Source organism: Carassius carassius, chromosome 25 (assembly GCF_963082965.1).
Source record: "Carassius carassius chromosome 25, fCarCar2.1, whole genome shotgun sequence".
In the NCBI taxonomy this organism is placed as follows: domain Eukaryota; kingdom Metazoa; phylum Chordata; class Actinopteri; order Cypriniformes; family Cyprinidae; genus Carassius; species Carassius carassius.
The window spans coordinates 15,787,763-15,808,549 of NC_081779.1; the positions used below are offsets into that span (position 1 = coordinate 15,787,763).

At 37.3% G+C, this 20,787-nt stretch overlaps 1 protein-coding gene across 8 annotated transcripts in view; it reads left to right on the forward strand.

Moving 5' to 3' along the window:
- Nucleotides 1-20,328, forward strand: part of LOC132104292 (adhesion G protein-coupled receptor B2-like) — a 310,415-nt gene extending 290,087 nt beyond the window's left edge. For 6 of the 8 annotated variants that reach the window (XM_059509655.1, XM_059509656.1, XM_059509659.1 and 3 more), the window contains 5 exons: nucleotides 2,234-2,979; nucleotides 6,653-6,688; nucleotides 9,727-9,840; nucleotides 19,100-19,655; nucleotides 19,737-20,328. In XM_059509655.1, the coding sequence (XP_059365638.1) occupies nucleotides 2,234-2,979; nucleotides 6,653-6,688; nucleotides 9,727-9,840; nucleotides 19,100-19,276 (1,073 nt within the window). In that variant the 3' untranslated portion in view covers nucleotides 19,277-19,655; nucleotides 19,737-20,328. Of the gene's footprint in view, nucleotides 1-2,233; nucleotides 2,980-6,652; nucleotides 6,689-9,726; nucleotides 9,841-17,240; nucleotides 17,295-19,099; nucleotides 19,656-19,736 lie in introns of all 8 variants that reach the window. The other 2 variants (XM_059509657.1, XM_059509661.1) reach the window with 2 other exon arrangements.
- The last annotated feature ends 459 nt before the right edge of the window (nucleotides 20,329-20,787 follow it).

Consider the following 20,787-nt stretch of genomic DNA (forward strand, 5'->3'; position numbering starts at 1 on the left):
GTTTCGAGGGTGAGTAGAAGATGGACCAATTTTCATTCTCGGGTGAACTAACCCTTTAACTGTGTTAAGGTATTTTAATTGCATAATTTTTTCATAACTTCATAAAATGTATTTTTTTTTGTAACACGTTAAACTGACACCCCTAGTTTTAACTCTAAACCAGCTAAATAGTGTTACTAGTTTCACCTCATAAAGAAAAAGGCTGTGCTGCAGCGTTGCACATCAGTTTTTTTGAAGTCCAGACTTATCTTGGTCTGTAACCTCAACATTGTAGGAGTAGAAACAAATATGTTGATCAGTTTTGTGGAATAGAAACTACCATTGCTGTAATATTGACTTTATAAAATTCAAAAGACAAAATCAAGAAAAGTTGTATACTTTTTTTTTTCTTTTATATGTACATTATTTTAGATGTATGCAGTTGCTCCTTATTCCTATTTTCCTTTTACCTTTTGAACTTATTAATGATGTATGAAACGGTAAGCCGTTACGGCTGATGTTTTTTTTTTTTTTTTTCTTAGAGGAGCTTATTTATGCATGGCTTTCCTTCCTAACCCTACCTAATTCAAGTGATCTCCTAGTTGAACACTTATGGGGCACCAACATTTGCAACCGTCCAACTTATGCATGCCAAGTAGTGATGCGCGGGTCGTCTCATAGCCCGCGGGTAACCCGCGGGTCCTGTTGGGGCAGGTTAAGAAATTGGCACTTTATTGCAGGGCGGGTTTGGGAGGGTCACTAAAAACAAAAATTTAAAAAATCAATTTATGGTGAGTGGAATTTAGTGGTGGAAATTGATTATTTCAAGAGATTCGTTGCTTTTCAGTTCGTTCAACAAAATGATTCGTTCAGATTTGTTCACTGATTTGTTCAGTGACCATTTCTTCATATTATACACAAATACGCCACAGCAGGTGGCGAAAAAGAGTTTCTTATGTGTTATGGCTTAAGTAGACGAACGTATTTACTTGTGACAAAAACTGATTTGGCTTTATTAAAGTGTGTGCATGTTCGCATTAAATAAATAGTCTAAATAAGTTGTTCAGATGAACATAGCGCAAGGTTTTCTTGCATAATTAAACATTTTAATTGTTTGGTCAGACTGTTCATATATATTATATTCACATTAATAAATCATGGATTAAACGTGGAGTTATGTTCTGTATGCTAAATATGAAAACAAGCATATGTGCACCTATAACTGCGCTTTGTATCTGCTGATTGCTGGTCGAGATTTACATGCTTGGCTCACTGACCCGGTATACTCTCATTCATTTCATTCACGAACGAGCTATGTATCAGTTCATTCAACTCGTTCTCAAATGGGAATATCGTATTTGTTCACTACATTCAACAAATCGCATGCTCTGTCGCATCTTAAGTAACTCTTTGACAGGATGAAACAGTTCACAGAGCTGTTCAAGCGCTCCGCATGCGCTGCTAATAACGCCAAGCTCGCGCACTGCTGTGGAGGGAGGAACTTCAGGGTATGAGAAATATGAGTCAGTGGATTACATGAACGAGAATGATTCATTCACCTAAAATATAAGTTCACGAACGAACCATCACTAGTACAATTTCCTATAGCCTATATTAAATATTTGGAACATTTTCATATTTTATTGGGTTCTTTGATAAGGTTACAATACGAATGTCTAAGTAGCAACATAACTTCCATGATGTCCCCGATGGGGTGGGCAAAATAATTTCAGAAAAGCGGGACCCGCGGGTTGGAAAAAAAGCCAACCCATGCATCACTAATGCCAAGACTCCTGGATGCTATTTTACATTCATGAAAATGTTTGTCCTATCCTGCCCTTCACCGCCTTACCTTTTACGTGTTCTTTGACCTCTGCACTGACACAATCCATTTCCATGCACTGTAACTGAGCTCATTTTCTTTTGTCTTTTTTCCCATCATTCCCTCTACCAATTGCATTCTCTCCGCACCCACTCAAATCAATTTTGCTTACTCTGTAACTGCTTCAACCTCTCTCCAAAACATCTGGGCTCTATAACTTTGGGAACTGCTGTGTAACCATCTTCCATCCCACCCCTTTCCTTTTCTGTCATGTGTTGTTTTGCCATACAACTTTGTTATAATCGGTTTCTCTCTCTGCTCTTTGCCACTCCGTACATCTGTGTGATCTTGTGCACTCGACCTCTGCTTCCTTCTCTTTTTTCCTCCCCACTTCTGTCTATCTGTTCTCTTTCTCTTTCCTTCCAACCTCAGTCATCTTTAAGGAGGTAAACACCTGTAACCCCGCTACCATAACTGGCACTCTATCCCGCATCTCCCTGGATGACGAAGATGACCCCAAGTTGGCGGCTCATCAGGAAGGTATGAATTTTAGCAGCCTGCCTGGGAACATCGCACCCCCTAACCTCCTGGTGCAGGTACCTCCTTTGGTTCCCCTGAATGAACTAAGTGAGCAGCCACTAAAGAAGGAGGTCAATGTTGAGCAACAAGGTCAGCATCAACAATCTGGACCCATCTACCTGTGCACCGAGAGTGGGCTGGGTTGGGCCCGACCAAATCCATCTTCCACCCAGGATTCAGGTGGTGGTGGAGGGGGGGAAGGGGACTACATGGTGTTGCCTTGTCGGACAGTCAGTCTCAAGCCCCCACCTCCAGCACAGGATGAGGGGAAGCCCCTGAACATTACAGTAGATGAGCCTCCTTTTCCTCCACCCCCTTCACCATTGACTCTGCATCCAGCAGAAAGTGAGGCATACCCAGCAGACTTTGCAGCTGTGGACCACATCAGCATGAACTTAAACCGCTCCTACGGCACACTCAAACAGTTGCCGGTTCACACTGGGCACACGCACTCCCACACCAACACCCGCACCCTACAGGTCAAGCAGAATCATCCCTCGGTCCGGCAGATCCTCACCTCTCGAAAAGTGGAGCGCACCAGAACCCTTCCCCGCAACCTGGGCAGCACAAACACCGGCAACTCTGCTGGAACTTTGGAAGTAAGTAGGGGTTAAAGAAGGGGTACATTCTTTCACAATTTACAACCATCACTACCAAATAACCTGTGGTATTTTGGAAAACTACCTGCGGTTTGCTGTTTTGGTGTACAACATAGGAGCACAATAGTGTTGTAATATCTTAGCATTCTTTCCAAGAAAAAGGGAACTGGGGACCACATAGCACAAATAATAGTTATTACGGGAAATTGTAAGTTAGATCTGCATAACACATCACCAATATGAAACCAAACATGAATGCAGTGATTGCAAACACGTCAACCCAAGACACACAAACTGTAGATTCTTACCTAGCAACAGACAAATTCTCAATAGTTCTCTCAAAAATGAAAATTTTACATGTCATTCCCAACATGAAACACAAAATAGGATATTTTGAAGGGTTTTATTATTTTATTTTTTATTTTTTTAAAGGCAGTGGGGTCCAAAACAACACTAGACCCCATTTGCTTTCCAAAATATTCTCCTTTGTGTTCAGCAGAAGAACATAAGTTAGGTTTGAAATGACATGAGGGTGAATAGTTTTAAGGTATTCTAACAAGAGAGCAATACCAAGGCTGAATTATTTTATTAGTAATGTCTCCTTTCATTTCGTGGCTGGATGATGCCACATCATCTGTAGTCCCTGAGACACCATGCTGATCATCTTGCAACTCTCTCATCAGTCCGTCACAGGAATTTATTCAGGTGTGCCTTCTATACCCAGAGTCCCCTGTCAACATGATGTTACACAACTTAGTGACTGCATAGGTGTGTGTGCCGTGTGTGTGCAGATGCTCTTCTCTCTATAATTACACTACAGCCCCACAAGAAGAAACTGCAGATGGTGAGAGAGAAACAGCCAGATGAAGTGCCTGAGAGCCTGCACTCCTTCATTAACGGACACAAAACCTTCCCTCTCTGTCTCCTACACATAGTTCTTGGGGCTGGGGCATGAGTTTCTAACTAAGTCAGTTGTCAAACTTAAAGTCAATATAAAATATATAAGCCATATATTTTTCTTTTAAAAAGTACTGTTCTTCATCAAAATGTAAGAAGAATAATAAAAAATACTATTACTGAGAAAAAAATAATAATTAAGCTCACCTTGCCAACCAAAATAAGATATAAAATTGCAAATGCTCAATGAATGGAAGTGTTTAAGCTTAGTTTTAGAAGGTCAAACCAAATATTTAAAATGTAAATATTTTATTATTATTAGTTAATTAATATATTAATTTTGTGTTGACTTTAAGAAGTTGATCAATGCTTTGATAGCTGACCACCTATACAACACACTAAATGTTTCTCGTATATTCTCTATCTCTCTCTTGTCTCACACACTTACTCATAAGTGCCTCTACACCTAAAATGCAACTGCAGGTTGTCAGAGTTTATACGATTTTGTATATTACTTTCAAATCAATCATTAAGCTGGAAAGGCTGCATTTTCCCCCGTTTTCAAACTTGAGAACTCACTGACAGGGGGCATTTTCCCCCGTTTTCAAACTTAAGAACTCACTGACAGGCCTTATAAGGTTGTACCACTCAGGGAAAGGAACCTAGGTATTGATATTTTATTGGGCTTGAACATTGGTGGGGTCTGTAGTGCTTTGGCTTCCTCTCACTTAACTCACCCAGTGACACCTGAAGTAACTTTGTCAACTAACATCTCACACTTTCAACGAGGTACACAATGCCTCCCTTTTTGAATGGCATAGTAGCATATAGCCAGGTCTTGACTGGTTTGTGTTCTATGAGTTTGAGCTTGTGACAAATTGCCTCACAATGTGTACAGGCACTATTGGTTAACTGTATTTATATCTCTTATATGACATCTAAAGCCTCAATTATGACCATAAATGGACATATTTTGTTTACTTTTCATATTGATTTACATGGTGCACCGAATTGCATATATGACACTTAATGGACACTAAATATAACACAAAGCAACAATGCCAGGGTAAAAAAAACAACAACAACAACAATACAATGAATACTAAAAAATGCCAAATGCCTTTGCCGTGAAGCATTAAGGCCAGTTTGGTTTAAGAATGATGCTGATTTGTGAGCCATTCAAATTTAAATGCAAATAGTCTACTAATGAAAACTTTTGCTGGTAGGTCATTAGTGTGCTTGGAAAAGTTGCCAAGTAATCCCATTTTCCAAAGACAAATATATATATTTTTAAAGGATAACTTTGCGATTTTCAGTCAGCTTTGTACGGTTACAATTTAAAGGAAAACGACACCGTTTTTCTATATTCCACTATGTCCTTCCCCCAACTTAGACGAGTTGATGCATACCTCTCCCATCCAGACAGAGATTAATTTAGAAGCTACCAAACACTTCCATGTTTTCCCTATTTAAAGACGGTAACATGAGTAGTTACACAAGTATGGTGACACAAAATAAACAGTGGCGATTTCCTAAGTGGATAATAATGATGACTATAATGTATGGCAGAAGAGCACTTTGCAGCACTTCAGGAGTGATGATAATACCGCGCCGAGGTCGAAGTGCTATGAAGTGCTCTTCCGCCATACATTATAATTATAATTTTTTATAATAACTGGCCACTTTTTTTTTTTTTTTTGTCACCATACTTACTCCTGTAACTACTCATGTAACCATCTTTAAATAGGGAAAACATGGAAGTGTTTGGTGGATTCTAAATTCATACCTGTTTGGATCCTAAGGAATGAATGGTGCTAAGCTAAACGCTAGCATAGTGGCGCCACGTGCTACAGTGATTGAGTGCACACACTGAGACGGGAGAGGTACATATCAACTCATCTAAGTTGAGGGAAGAACATAGTGGAATATAGGATACAGTGGTGTTTTCCTTTAATGGAGAAAATGTAACATGTAGCATGTAACATGGTGACACACTTCACTACAGACATTGTAACAATACAAACCTTGATGAAAATCTTTGAAGTACTTTAATAAAAATTAATGAAAATACAGTTTCATGGGCCTATTAGAAATATTATTGTGGGTTGGTCTTCTCAACTGACTCACCAAGTGGAGCATTAAGTTAAATTAAGACCATGTACATTACTATGCAAAGTGCATCATGCAGAGGTACAAATACATTTTTTAGAACTAAGCAAGTTTGTACTAAGCAAGTGTTTTTTGTGTGTTTACAGAAGAATACAGATGTTTACAGACGTTTTTAAATTATGCCATTTTCTAAACATACAACACTTTCTGCTGTTTACATTATTTGCACACAAATGTATTTACTTCTATTTATGTATTATTTGTTTATTTGTTTTTCATGAAAAATAGCCTAAATAGCCTAAAATTATGTAATTAGATATGTAACAAAGTTTAGGTGTGCTGTGGGAAGTACACATTACAGTATCTTGTTTCTCCCAGAACTTTTTTTTTTCATTGACATTTTTATTTATGCACTTCTGTTATGCTGCAAGATGCCCGCCATACACCCACTTGTTAAAGTCAAATACACCTTTCCTTGTTTTTATAGTGAAGTTCAGTTTGAAGCCAAAAATTAAAACACCCATCGCAAAAGCACAGTTCAGTCATCTAAGGGGAATTAAATGCTAACTGCACCTGCATGAGACAAATGCGTCATGGGCGCCAGTTTACTCAGGTGCTGAAAGATATGCAGTTGTGATTGATGGTGTCTTCTCTCCCCATCCCCCAGAGGAAAAGAGTACGGTACTCTGAGCTGGACTTTGAGGTAAGACCTTGTCCCCATCTGTCCTTAGACTGGTGTCTGTGCTTCTGTCCAACATTATTTTTCAGTGGACTCATACAGGAGCCAATGGTAGTTGCCGCTCTGGTGCTTGTTTCCCCCCATCATGCATTTAGTATTAGCAACAGTCCTATTCATGGCAGAACTGCTCAGTGTTTCACATGCCTTGATTTGTAAACGATGATTTTTCAGCATAGTTTAAAAATAGGGTAACCACATATCACACTTTGAAATATATATGATAAAATTAAACTAAACATATGATATGTTTAATATAAAATATATTAACTTTATAGTAGAGTGTGTATGTACATATAGTTCTGCTCATAAGTTTACATCCCCTTGGCAGAATATGAAAGAAGGTAATACTTTTAACAAAATACAAGGGGTCATAAAAGTGGTGTTATTTATATTTAGCACTGTCCTGAACGAGCCGTTTTACATAATAGAAGTTCACATATAATCCACAAGACATAATAACTGATATGATATTTCTACAAATGAATTTCAAACATTTACATACCCTTACTACTACCGAGTTGTTACCTAAAAGATCAACAGTTGAGTCACTGGTTTGTCTTCAAACAAGAGTTTTCCAAACTCCGTTCTGGAGCATCACTGTCCTGCAGAGTTTAGCTCTAACACACCTGCCTGGGTGTTTCTAGTACAGAAGTAGCCAAACTTGGTCCTGGAGGGCTGCTGGACTGCATAGTTTGACTCCAACCCCAATTAAACACACTTGAACCAGCTAACTAAGCTTTTATGAAGCATACTAGAAACTTCACGGCAGGTGTTGAGGCAAGTTGGAGCTAACCTCTGCAGGACATCGGACCTCCAAGACTTAGTTTGGGCACCCCTATTCTAGTATGTTTGGTGAACCTTGATTAGCTGGTTCGGATGTGTTTATTTGGGGATGGAGCTAAACTCTGCAGGACAGTGGCCCTCCAGGAGCAGGACCCGAACAGTTAAACCACGTTTCTGGAGGCCCCACAATACTGCACATTTTCCATATCTCTTTTATCTGACACACCCATTGCTGGTCTTGGAGTCTCAGCTAATGAGCTGATTATCTGAATCAGGTCTACTTGATTAAGGAGACATGCAAAATGTGCAGTGTTGGGGGTCATCCAGAAATGTGGTTGGGAATCGCTGCTGTAGGAAAATCCTTCAGGTTCTGCACAATCTTTGGTTTTGTAGTATTTTGTGTATATTTGAACCCTTTTCAGCAGTGATTGTATGATTTTGAGGTCTATCTTTTCACACCAAGGACAATTGATGGAGTAATACACAACTACTGTTACAAAGGTGAAAACTAATTTGTACATTTTGTTCAAAAATGATGTTATGAACTCTGTTAACATTGTTATGATTACTCTTATTTCTCTCTTATTTTGTAAAAAATGATTAACATTGACATGGTGTTTCATGGGGATGTCATTAGTTTGACACCTATATTTAAAATGACTTTAAACAGCCTTGGCAGTTCATAGATGTGATGTTGATGTATAACTGTATTTTACAGCATTCCTGCAGTTCAAATGCAGTTTAGTTATTACGTAGCAATAGATATACTCAGTGATTTCAGAAACTGTCCTGCATTTAACATTACAGAAATCTAGTCACCCGATTTCTATATGACATATTTGATATGTCATCACAAAATGTGCCGTTCAATGACACCATATGCAAGCAGAATATGCTTCTTAATACAGAAGGATCAAGGCTGCAGAAACACTGAACCAGTGTAGAGCTCTGTAAGTGTTGAGTGAGTGGCATTATTGTGTATGAAAGAGAAAGATGGCATAATGAGACGAGTAGAGACTGCACGTGTATGACTGAGGCAGCCTGGAGAGCACCTCCATGGAATGATCAACTGCCAGGATCCAGCAACTCTCCAGTCTAAAACATCCCAATCCATTTTCTTTAGAACACACTTGTGTGCTTTTAAACCAACTGTTCTTCAATTATGTTTGAAAGCTTAAGTTAAGTTATGACTGGATATTTGCTCTCCAGAATGGAGGCTTCTTCTCAAACAGAGGTATGTCTTGTTACTAACACATTTAAATGCTTTTAGAGCTTCATAACCTTTTTCCATCCGATTCAGTGCTGCATGAGATCTCCCTCCTGTCCCGATAAACAAATCTGAGGTTGACGGTAGACTAAAATAATTTTTCATAATTGTGATAATATTTTTTTGCTGCTACTTAGGATTCATTTAGAAAAAGTTAATTATGTGAAATATACCTATAAATACATAATAATGTGTAGTGCATTTAGTTTTAATGCATTAAATTCCTCTTGAAAACAAAAGCTAAATACTATTTGACTAAAATGTGTATTGCTCTGGTAAAGTCAAGAGGTCAGTCAATCTCCCAGCCTGGTTAAAATTATCTGTTTGCTGGTTTGGCATTTGTGGCACTTGTTTGCTGGTCAGATTGGATTGGTTCCAACACTCATATTTCAGCAAGTTTTAGAATTCAGACTGAGCAGAATTAAGTTAAATGGGTGAATGTGCTAAATTAAAATGCCATTAAAAATATACTTGCATAAATGTATATATTTGGTTGCCCTAAAAAATAATATAATTGTTATATAAACATTTGTAGAAAGCCAAATAAAACCCAAAATTCCATTATTTCTCAGAAATCAACCCTAGTACATGGATGCTTACATTCGCAGGCTGGAGCTCCATGTCAGCTCTGCGTGAACACCAGCTGTGACTACAAGACAGCCCAGCCAGCTTCCAACCACCTCCAATTAAGTCTGGGAATTGGTGGAAGTGTCTGTCAGTAAGAAATGACACTAACAGAGAGCTTTAACATTGTTTAATATCTATCAGAACCAATCCGTTTACTACTCAATCAAAGCACCACCCTTCGAGAGGTTGAGTGTTTGTAGTAATCCTAGTTTTGCGGTTTAACACTGGAGCCATTGACCCAGCTCCTCCCTGGCCTGCCCCTTCTTATTTTTGCTTTTGTTTCTTTTTGTTTGTTTTTTTGTTTTGTTTTTTCCATTCCTTACAGAAAGTGATGCACACTCGCAAAAGACACTCAGAGCTCTACCATGAACTCAACCACTCCACCAAGTTCCACACCATAGACAGGTATAACAGGGACCCTGCCATGTCCTCCTTCAAGGTAAGACCCCTTTAACCTGCGACCCCACACTGTGATACCCATCCCTGACATGCTCAAATCGTACACCACCCTAAGCCACACTTTAAGTGAAATAATCTTGTCCTGTGTTTTCTAAAAATCCTGCGTAATTGCGTCATAAAGTCTGTAACTCGTGCAACGCTGCAGGAGTTTTAAAACATTAGTAACTGGATCACTAAATTGATTACTTGAATTACTGATAATAGTTACATAAATAATTTGATACCGCAGAAAACATCTTGTTTTAATGGTGTATTAATGTATTTAATTCCTTTTAACTTAGGCTTTAAAATTGCAGTGATTAAAATGAGGGTGAATAAATGATAACAGAATTTTCATTTTTGGGTGAGCTATCCCTTTAAAAGTAAAAAAAAAAAAAAAGAAAAAAAAAGGGGAGTGAACATTCTGTATTTTGGTACTTGGATCAAAATATATATATATTGAAATGCACTTGGTGTTTGGAAAACTCATCTTTATCAGTGCTTTCCATTTCTTCAAGACTTGTGTTTTGCAAGCTAATTAGTACAGTATTAATAGTTGGACCATATTTAGTTTCCTTCCATTAAACTTCTCAAAGTACACCTGCCTACTGCAGTGCTGTCTTCTATATGCTTTCCCTGGAAATAGCTGACTGTTCATCTTTGCATTAGCTAAAATGCTGAATCTTTAATGTTATATAAGTGGAAGGTGTACTGCAAACATCCATACACCAATGCCCAGAGGCTTTTGTCATTAAGATTTAAAAACAAATACCCTGTGGAAAATAACCTGCCTTCAATTTGTGACAAGAGTATACTTTGGTGGCATTTGACACATGCTCACTCACTTTTCATTAGGATCATGCCGTCTGCAGCCTCAATTACAGTGAAGATGGATTATGCTTCTTGACAATGTCTCTGTACCTTACATGAGCCACCCCAGTCAAAAAGCTCTGGACAGACCACTACTGGATAACTTCAGTCAAGCATTAGATGTTCATGTTCTCATATTACAGAGAATCAATCTCTTTCTAGCTGCTTTTCAAATGCTTTCGTACTACAAAGTTCTTCTGACAGTATGGATGATGCATGATGCTTTTAGTATTTGCCTTTTAAATGCCGATCGGACAGCAACTGTAGCATAATTCTTTTGATTTCATTCCAGAGGTTTGATTGTATTGACAATGTTATAATTACAGTGATAATGGGCAGGAGAATTTGAAAAAAAAAATGAAATTGTACATAACCCAGTGCCTCAGACAATTATTTGAATTTCTTCTTTAGGTCAGGACTGGTGTGAGAGTGTTATTTTTTTTTTTTCATTCAATGTGATCGTTTATGCGGCATAATTCTTTTACAAAGATGTGGTTTTCAAAAATGTATGAACATAACTATAATCTAAAAAACAAAGTGCTTTTTACACATGCAGTTACCTTTCACAGGTACACTTTTACAGTTTTTTTGGGATCCTGCTGGACTCATAACCATTTAACATTACATTACTTTTTCTAAAGACCAGTCTACCTCATGAAACTACATCTACCTCAAAAATATCATGTCATAACAGCAAAGTGCCATGCCAGTGGTCATTAAACCCTTCTAACAATTTGGCTGACTTCACAGGATCCTCCTCCACCTCCATCACGACAATCTGAGCCTTTAACACGGAAAATGAGCTTCATTTACAAAGAGAGCCAGCGTAAGCATGTCAACCGAACCCTCTATTCCCAGCCTTTATAGAGGCTCTCATTGGTGCAGTGTAAACCTTCACATGTAGAGTTAAGAGGTGTAGAGGGCTAAATGTTGGGTGGTTTTTCACGTTAGGTTGATTTAATTTATCTCCCGTTAACTCAGCGTGGAATAATCCATTCAGTGTTGTGATGTACTGTTGTAAATCTCACAGCCTTGTGCTGGTGCCATTTCAAACCCTTCACATTTTTAAAAACCAAACTGTACATATAAATTCTTAAAAACCACAAAAACTTTCAGGTAAATCTATTAAAATTTGTTTTAAAAGATCATAGACGCATAAAACGTAATGTGGCCACAAATCCATATTAAAGTGAGAATAACCCATTTGGTATACGGTAAGTAAGCACATACTGTTTTAGCAACCAGGTAATACGTAGTATAAGTACATTTGGTCTGAAACGTGTGTGGGCCGTTAAAGAGATGAGTGCACATTCGGGAAAAATCTCAGCCATTTTTCGCCTCCTGACTTATTGTAGACTTTCCTTTTATGCCATTGGATCATTCTAACATCTGATGAGGAAAGTGAGCTAAGTGGGGTCTCTAACACATCCAAATGGCCCCTTCTAGACACTGTCCATTTCTTCTAATCGTCTTTCTCTCTCTGACTTCAATCTTTCATTCTACAAGGGTTTGTCTTGTTCTTTTTTTCTACAGGGACAGTAGAGCGCCTTAGTCTCTTGCAGTCCATTAAATTGCTTGTGTTAGTGCGAATGGAGCTTGATGCAGTTTGAAAGGCAGTTAACCTTTAAGTGAAGATGCTGGCTGGGCTGATAGCTGTAGCGGAGGCACCCCATATGGTCCCAAATGGATAAAGGACTAGTACCCTGTGTTCAGTCTATTCATGCTAATGGGGTTCCTACAAATGAACACAGCGGGGAACTTGAGAGCAGAGGAAGGCAACAGTCTGGCTTTTGAAATATGTATTAGCTGAAAACTTCTGTTCTTACACCCACTGACTGTTTTATGAAAGAGTAAACATCATAAATACATGCACAGAGTTCCCCAAACTTAACTTAGGCACATAACCCGCATAATGTATACTATGGACATGACTGATGCTTTAAATCATGTAGTTGTTACATTTCTATGCATTTTTCTTATAAAGGATGATACAGCTGGTTAATAAAAAAAAAAAAAAAATCTTGAGTGTAATTTTTATATATATATATATATATATATATATATATATATATATATATATATATATATATATATATATATATATAATGACAATTAAATTATTCTGTATAATATTCATTAATGAAATTAATGTACTTTCACAGTGAATTATTAAATTAAAAAATAAAATTTGCTTTTGTAAATAAAAACATAAGCCACAATTTAAATATATTAGGGGAAAAAAATCTCATTTTTTGTTATGAGCTCAGTACATTAGGGTGTTTTTTTTTTCGCAAATACTTACAACCACAGTTTTTTAAATGGAGATACATTTACAGAGCAGAGACCAGAATACCCTAAAGTCTTCTGGTAAAATACATTATGGCTAACTCATCTGTAATCTGGACAACACTGCTGGCTTTTATTATAAAAATATATTCTCAGCTAAAATATTTATCCTACTTAAGTCAAGTCACCTACTTAAATAATGTTAGGAGTTAAAGGCTATTAGAAAGAAACATTAGAAACATCTGGAATTAGAAAATTTAATCCAAAGCATGATTACATTCTGTGACCCCAATCAACTAGTACTATTCAAACTACTTTCTAGTATAAATGGCTCATTAAACCTTTCAAAACCCTATAGCACTGATAATATATAGTATCAGTAGTAGAGTGGTTTCATGAATCTAACATTGTAATTGTCGTGCTTTAAAGGTTATGCTCTGAACATTTATCAGTACTCACGTAGTGTGTGTGTGTGTGTGTGTGTGTGTGTGTGTGTGATTGTAAGTGCACATTATTGCGCATCTGTGAGTGTTTGCCTATTTTTATCATGTTTGGTTATGCCTCATTGAAACTGTGAACATAATTAAATTATTGGTATCTGAGCTCAACTGTGAAGTTCAGGTGTTTGTAAAAATGTGCTTCAGTGAGGACGAGTAGCATATGTATGTACTAGAGCTCATTTACTAGAGCTTCATCCCTCTCGGGTATTAATTCAATAGCTGTTTTTTTGCCATCTTGTATTTGCCTTTTGTCCACACAGAATTAGCTCTGAAATGATATTTTCTTAACGGAGTATTGTGTTGACAGAACTTGCAGCAAATGCACCATCCAATAGCTTAATGAAGGGGCTTAAAGCTGGGATGGGACTCTTACACACTCATACACACACAGTCAAATGCTAATTTGCAGTCTGTGCCAATTAAGACCTAATTAGTGAGATATGTCATGTCTGCAAATTTTTCCATGTAGGACTATTCCTGCTGTATTGTAGCTCAGCTCAAATGTTGTGTCTATTTTGTCCTTTTGTGTTTTTTTTCTATCATAGAGCTGAGTAGAATAGATTACAGACTATTAGCAGAGCTGACATAATGCAGTATAACTCAGCAATGCCTGTCATGGCAGAGAGACCAGCTAAGGCTTTTAGCGCATTATCCTTTATACATAATGTATGACTTTATAATGGAGGGAACTCAGAGATCATGTATGCAATGAAGGTGACCGTATACATCAACATTTCTTGTGGTTATGCGATTATATTTAATACTATATAGAAGTTAAGATACATATGCCACTGAAATAAACAGCCTAATCTGAACATTATACTATAATTCTGGCCTTCTATTCTGGTTTGGAGACCCCAAAGCTCACTGATATCTCTTTTGTCCTGTAATGTTTAAATGTAAAGAGGACAATTCATTAATTTTGCATCATTTATTTGCATAATTCTGCCAGTGTTGTTTCAGCATATATACACTAAAGGAATGATGCTACTTCAATTTAAAATTTAATGCAATCATGTCTAAACAAATGTGGCATTCAACAGAATTGATTATTGCATGATGCTATTGTATCTTTTGAAAGTTTTTTCAGTGTCATATTGTGGACAATGCAGTAGGCTATATTGCAATCTGGCATATTTTACCTGGTCTATATAGTTTTAGCACATCACTCCAATACAGACACCTCAGCTGGCTTTAGAATGCTAGAATTATATAAATAGGCAGTTATAATGCTCTTCTCCGTTATTTAATTTTTTATTAGTTACTACTACCAAATTGGCAAAACTAAGATTTAGTGAATTAACCCCAGACACTCATCTCTGAGAATGGCCTTGTCGTTCTATCCTGCTCCTTGTTCTGTGTTTCATACCCACATTGTTTTGCTTGATCCACTATTTTTTATTTATTTATTTATTTATTGGTTATTATTTTGTGTATTAATGCAGTTGTTTGTCTTTTTTGTTGTTGTTGTTGTTGTTGTAATAACGCACTGCTGCATTTTGTCATAGTTTGACTGTAGCCAGACAGTCAGCAGACCCAAGGGCGACAAACAGAGAAAAGGTAACAGAAAAAAATAATAATAATCTCATCCAGAGGGCAGTGTGTGTGTGTCAGCCATAGAGTCATAGAGAGTGTTTCTTTTTGTCCTTCTCATCCTATAGTCTCCATAGAAACTTCTAGACTAGTACAGAACTCCCACAGCATCTAAACTTGCTCTCCCCCACTGCCCTGCTGCTGTAGACACTGCTCCTTTCACACCTTTCCTTTGCTCCATTTCGCAGCAGCCGACTTCTCTGACCTGCGCTTCCTCATTTGTGTTGTGGACAGACTGTAGGCTGTGGTCACCGCTGTGTTGCTGTACCTTCCTTTCTGTCTGCTCACACTTATTACTACTTCTCGAATCCCGAAAGTGTCTTTTTGTAGAAAGGGAGATGCAGTTGTTAACTCTGTAAAAAGCATAAATTGGTGAATCTTTCTTGGGTAAAAAACAGACTTTGGTGGGCAAACAGACTGAAAAAATGCAAGATGGAATTGATGAATAAATGTAATGAGGAAAGAGATGAGTAAAAATCAAAGGAGTGATTCGAATGATACTATGATTTTCATACACCTCATCAATGGTCTAGGGTAGTGCAGAATATATGTTCTTGCTGATGTCATTCCTGCCCATCACTACTTTCAGAAAAGGGAGGAATGGAAGAGAGGGTGAGGGAGTCTTAAAAGTCTGTAAGAATCCTCTACAGGGACTTGCTAGGAAATTAGTAAAGAGAGGGTAGTTCTTTTCAAATATGTGGTGAGCTGTCTACCAAGACCATTTTAAGGGTTTATATTTGTACTCCTGATGTGAAAGCTATTTCAAATTGTAGGCAGCAACATTATCCTGCCCTCTAATATCTTTCATTTTGGATCATTTCTGAGGCAGCATCATAATTGTAAGCGCAGTGAAATTTGTATAAGGCTGAAATGCACTACACAGTTTTCAGAATCGAAACAGAGTTTTTGAAACAGTAGTTATCCTAAACTTGCCAACGTTGTTTACAGAGAAAAACTGGTCATCATACACTAAATGACCTCCAACTGAATGGAATTAATTTTGAAGTATATGCTCACTATGCAATACGTGAGAATCCTTTATCAACTCTGTCAAAATCAACAATTGCTCAAATCTGCAGACTGGCTCTGACTTTCAACAACTAACATCAACAACTCCAGACTAAAATTTGGGGAAAATATCTGGGAAAAAGTAATGTAGTGTATTCCAGCCTTAACATGTCAGGAAAAGATGATAGAATACAGATTATCAAAATCTTTTTTTATTCAATACTAAAACATTCTGATCAGAAAGAGTTCAGTGTAGTTTCAATTAGGTATCTTATTGTGTTGTTATCTTAGCAGCTTGCTAAAGTGTATCTGAAATAATGAATGGAGTCAAGAAAAAAAACTGAATTTAAATACACTTAATTCAGTACTATTGAACAAAAAAAAAATAATCAAGATCAAATGAACATTTTTATTATGTTGTTAGGAGAGTAACATTTTAAATTGCTAAAATGTATCCAAAATAATGGGTAAAGTCAAGACGAATTCAGATTGTAAAGATTGAACAAAAATAGTTCAATCTTTAAATTAGGTATTTTATTCTGTTATCTAAGCAGCATTTTAAAATAGGCCCACCAAAAATTATTAAAAATTGTATAGTCAAGAAAAACAGAATTAAATCAATACTGAAAAGTATTAACCAAACAGCAGTTCAGTCTAGTTTAAAGATCACTAAGAAGGTTACATTTCCAGCATAGCATGCTGCCTTAGAAAGTAGGCAGAAGATTTTAAGAGAATTTATGTCCTTTTTGCCTCAAAAACATCACTGAATTTCCTTCTCTTTAGTTTGCAGTGCTAAGTTTCTTCTTCCTCTACTGCAGTTTTTCAATACAGACGTGTTTGACATGGTTTATATATGCTGAAGTTAGCAGTCACTTTTCTTGAGCATAATGCTGTAGCCGTTTAAGTTGCCTCTGTCTTTTTTTTCAAAAGATATATGGGGGAAGGGAGCGCGCATGCCTCCAAAATTTAATCTATAGACTTATCCATCAAGGGAACAAAAATTAAAACAAACATCGCTTCCCCCAGACATGTTCAGTGACTGTGATCCCCCTCCTTCTCTCTCTCTCTCACTCTCTCTCTCTCTCTCTCTCTTACTCTCTCTCTTCATTTTTCTTCCCTCCTATCCTCATTTTTATTGCAACAGAGGGAAAAGCGATGGAGCATTTCGTCTGCCGGAGGTGAAAAGAATTCTTCGAGTGTAAGTAGAAAAGGCCTGACAAGGAAAGATGGAGAAAGCTAAAGGAAGTGAAGTGGGGTTGTTGGGAGCAAAACGTTCGGGAGGAAGAGAGATGGAGGGCAAAGGAAATACACAAGAGCAGCACAATCGCGTTAGGATTCTCTTAGGAATAAAGTCGGGCTCCTCTTCAACATTAACAACACTTCTGCTCGACAAAATGTTCCTTCTTCAGAGTTTAGCATGCAAATTGGCTGCCAGATTATGCTTTTTGTATCCATTTTGCCAACTGTCAACCTGTTACATTGGGTGAATTATAATCAGGCTGCTGTCGACCCCTTGTGGATGGTAGCTTGCTTACACGAGACTGCAAATCAGATATTTATTTATTTATTTATTTATTTATTAGGTTGTAAATGAGAGCCAAAAGAAAAGATGTTCAGTTTGCTCTCTACTCAGTAATAATGTCACAATGTGCGTGTGTGTGTGTGTGTGTGTGTGTGTGTGTCTTGATATTTTCATTTCCATGGTAACCGGCCAAATGACCCACACAGCTTGAGTTTAAGCATCCCCCTTCACAAACACTCACAAACAAGAGGAAGGCAGAGAAACGTATTCTCAGTCATACCTCAGACGAGTCATTTACGTGACGTTTTCCAATCTCCCCGATCCGTCGCACATGCAATCAGCAGGCATTTGCGCTGAGGGGGAGCCGACAGGTACCCTGTAATTGATTGCCTCAAACGTTTCAAAATAGGCAGGTTCATGCATCTCATTTTCAGGGAAGTTGGGAATAGATTTGAGAGGAGGGGAACTGCAAGATGAATTTGCAGTGGTCTATCTCTCTCTCATATATAGCCCAACCTCATATTTCCCCAGTCTTTGAATTATTAGATTATTCTGCCCCTACTGTATAATGCAGTTTATCTACCATTAGGAGGCCATATAGCTGTAGGATACACCATTAGCCTCAATGGGATGGAAAGTGTGTGTTCTGGCCATCTGAAGTAATGAACACCTGGAATAGCCGGGTGTAAAACGCAGCACAGACCACTACTAATACAGATGAGTGAGTCGCTCCATATGTTGTATACACAAGTCGTAATGTAGCAAGACTATAAGGCCATTTAGTCTTTACACTGCTGTCGAAACGTGCATTCAGGCACATTAAATGCAAATTGCAAATGCACAAGCACATTTTCATTAGTTATGTTCCAGATGAGATAAAATGTGGTTTTTCAGCCTTATGGCGCTTTAGTGATGGATTCTGCCAGAATAGCATAGAAATGGGTGATAATTGTTATAGCACTATAAAATTTAAATAAATGTATTGTCTTTGTTATCATAGTGGTGGCTGATCCTAAATGTGTATGTAGTGTGAATAAGTTTGTATATAATATATTTTAATTTATTATATATATATATATATATATATATATATATATATATATTAACAGTTCATGTTTTATATCCATAATATTTGATCAAAATTAAATGTCTATACTGTAACTTTGAGTCAATTTAATGCATCCTTGCTGAAAATAAGTATTAGTTTATATTAAATGCTTATTATAATATTAATAAAACATAATATCTTTTGAACCCACTGTTTTTTAACAATAGTGTATATAACTTACGGTTAGCCACGACTTTAATAATAAATATTAATAATAAAAATTACATTTTTATATATATATACAATTTTATACCCAATATATAAATATTTGGGTCCTGGAAATATAGTTTTAGAGATTGGCTAAGGTTAGAGGTAATTAGCGTTCATGCTCAAATTTAAATTTAAAATTTCTTCTGTGTATGTGCATATTCAGGACAAGTCCACCACAGATGACCAGCGGTCCTGGGACAGCTTTAAGAACATGACCCCTGAGCAGACATGTGGTTCCAGCGAACATAAGGACAGACTGGAGTTACGCAATAAACCCTGGGACACATCCTCCGCCAACACACCTGACACATCCGAAGGAGACTTCCAGACTGAAGTGTGAAGAGAACACATACACAACGAACTGAGAGACAACTAAACCCTCTTACGTACTCACACTGTCGGTGATCTTCAGCAAGACATGTTCTAAAGGATTCTGTACTTGTTTACAAGTGTGAGGACAGACCAGAGATGAAGAGTGTTCTATTCTATATTTTCACACAGAGACAGTAAATGAAAGTGTGAGGCCTGGAGAGTATGCTTAAAAAACAAAAAAAAAAACCGTTTCTGAGATATCTTGATTTTACTCCAGAAAGGATTCTCTTTCAGCTGTTTGCTGATTTGGGAATTTAAAAAAGTAATATTTCTGCACCCTTTTTTTTTTTTTTAATAACGGAACGAAAAAAACAAAACACAAAAACGGTACTGATGATTCACACACTGTTTAATAAATCCTAAGGTTTATTATTATTATTATTTTTTTCCTTCTTTTTTTTTTCTTCTCATTCCTTGGATTATTCAAGTCCCCGTTTTTCTTGCTTTGTTTTTCGGGGAAGAGAGAGGAGGAAGTTTTGAAAGTATTCACTAATATGTGCCAACCCGTTTTTTTTCTCTGCATCAGGTGTACTGTACTTACATGCTGTGTGTTCTAATTTATTTTCTATAATTTTATTGAGAATGTTTTTCCATCTGTTCTTTTCCTTTTATTTTTTTACACCTAAACTTCAGGTATTATTCTATGGGTGAAAGTAGTTCTTTCTTGTCATACGGCTGTGTGATTGTGTTTTAAGTTTCTCAAAATGCCTGACAGAAAATATTGTGCTATACAGTATGTATGATTTATTGTCAGATTTGCATTCGTTCACACCAGGGAAGCATCTTTGCTCCATCCTACACAAAACAACCAAAAGAATCCACATTCCAGTCACAATGAACTTTGGTGTTCCAGGATGGGTTTATCCAATAAGAGACACACTTCCATCTGAGACCGTTTCCATTTTGAATCAACACAAAGGTAGTGCTAAGTTTCCACATTTCTTCTCCATCTTAATATTGTGCTACATTTCTGCTCTTGCAAAAAGTAGTGCTTTGTGATGTTTTCATTTGAAATCCAGTGACTCTACCAATCAGCCTGAACTGATCTGGATTTATATCTGCACTTTGACTCTGGAGTTTGACCACTGGTGAAATGCTAAGCAGACCATAGAGGTCATCTTTGCTAACCTGCTTCTCTTCATAACCCGTTCATTAGTTGTGTTGGCTGATGTAATACCACATGGAGACTCTGAAAGCAAGACAGAGAGGGTGAACGAGGGAGAGAGAGGTGTGGTAATTATCTTGGGGGAATAACGATTTGTCTTGACATTTTCTTACTTGGCGCGAATTTCATCTGCTCAAAGATCCCTGAAGTCAGCATATCGTATAAGCACAGATGGCAAGACTAGAGCATGCCATTTCATCCTTTGCAAGTAATCTGCACTAATAGGGAACACGGGCTGCCTCATCCTCGTGAAATATCTCCAAACCAACATAGCAATTAAAACTAGTTTTTCACCTCCTGTCTCAAAGACTGAA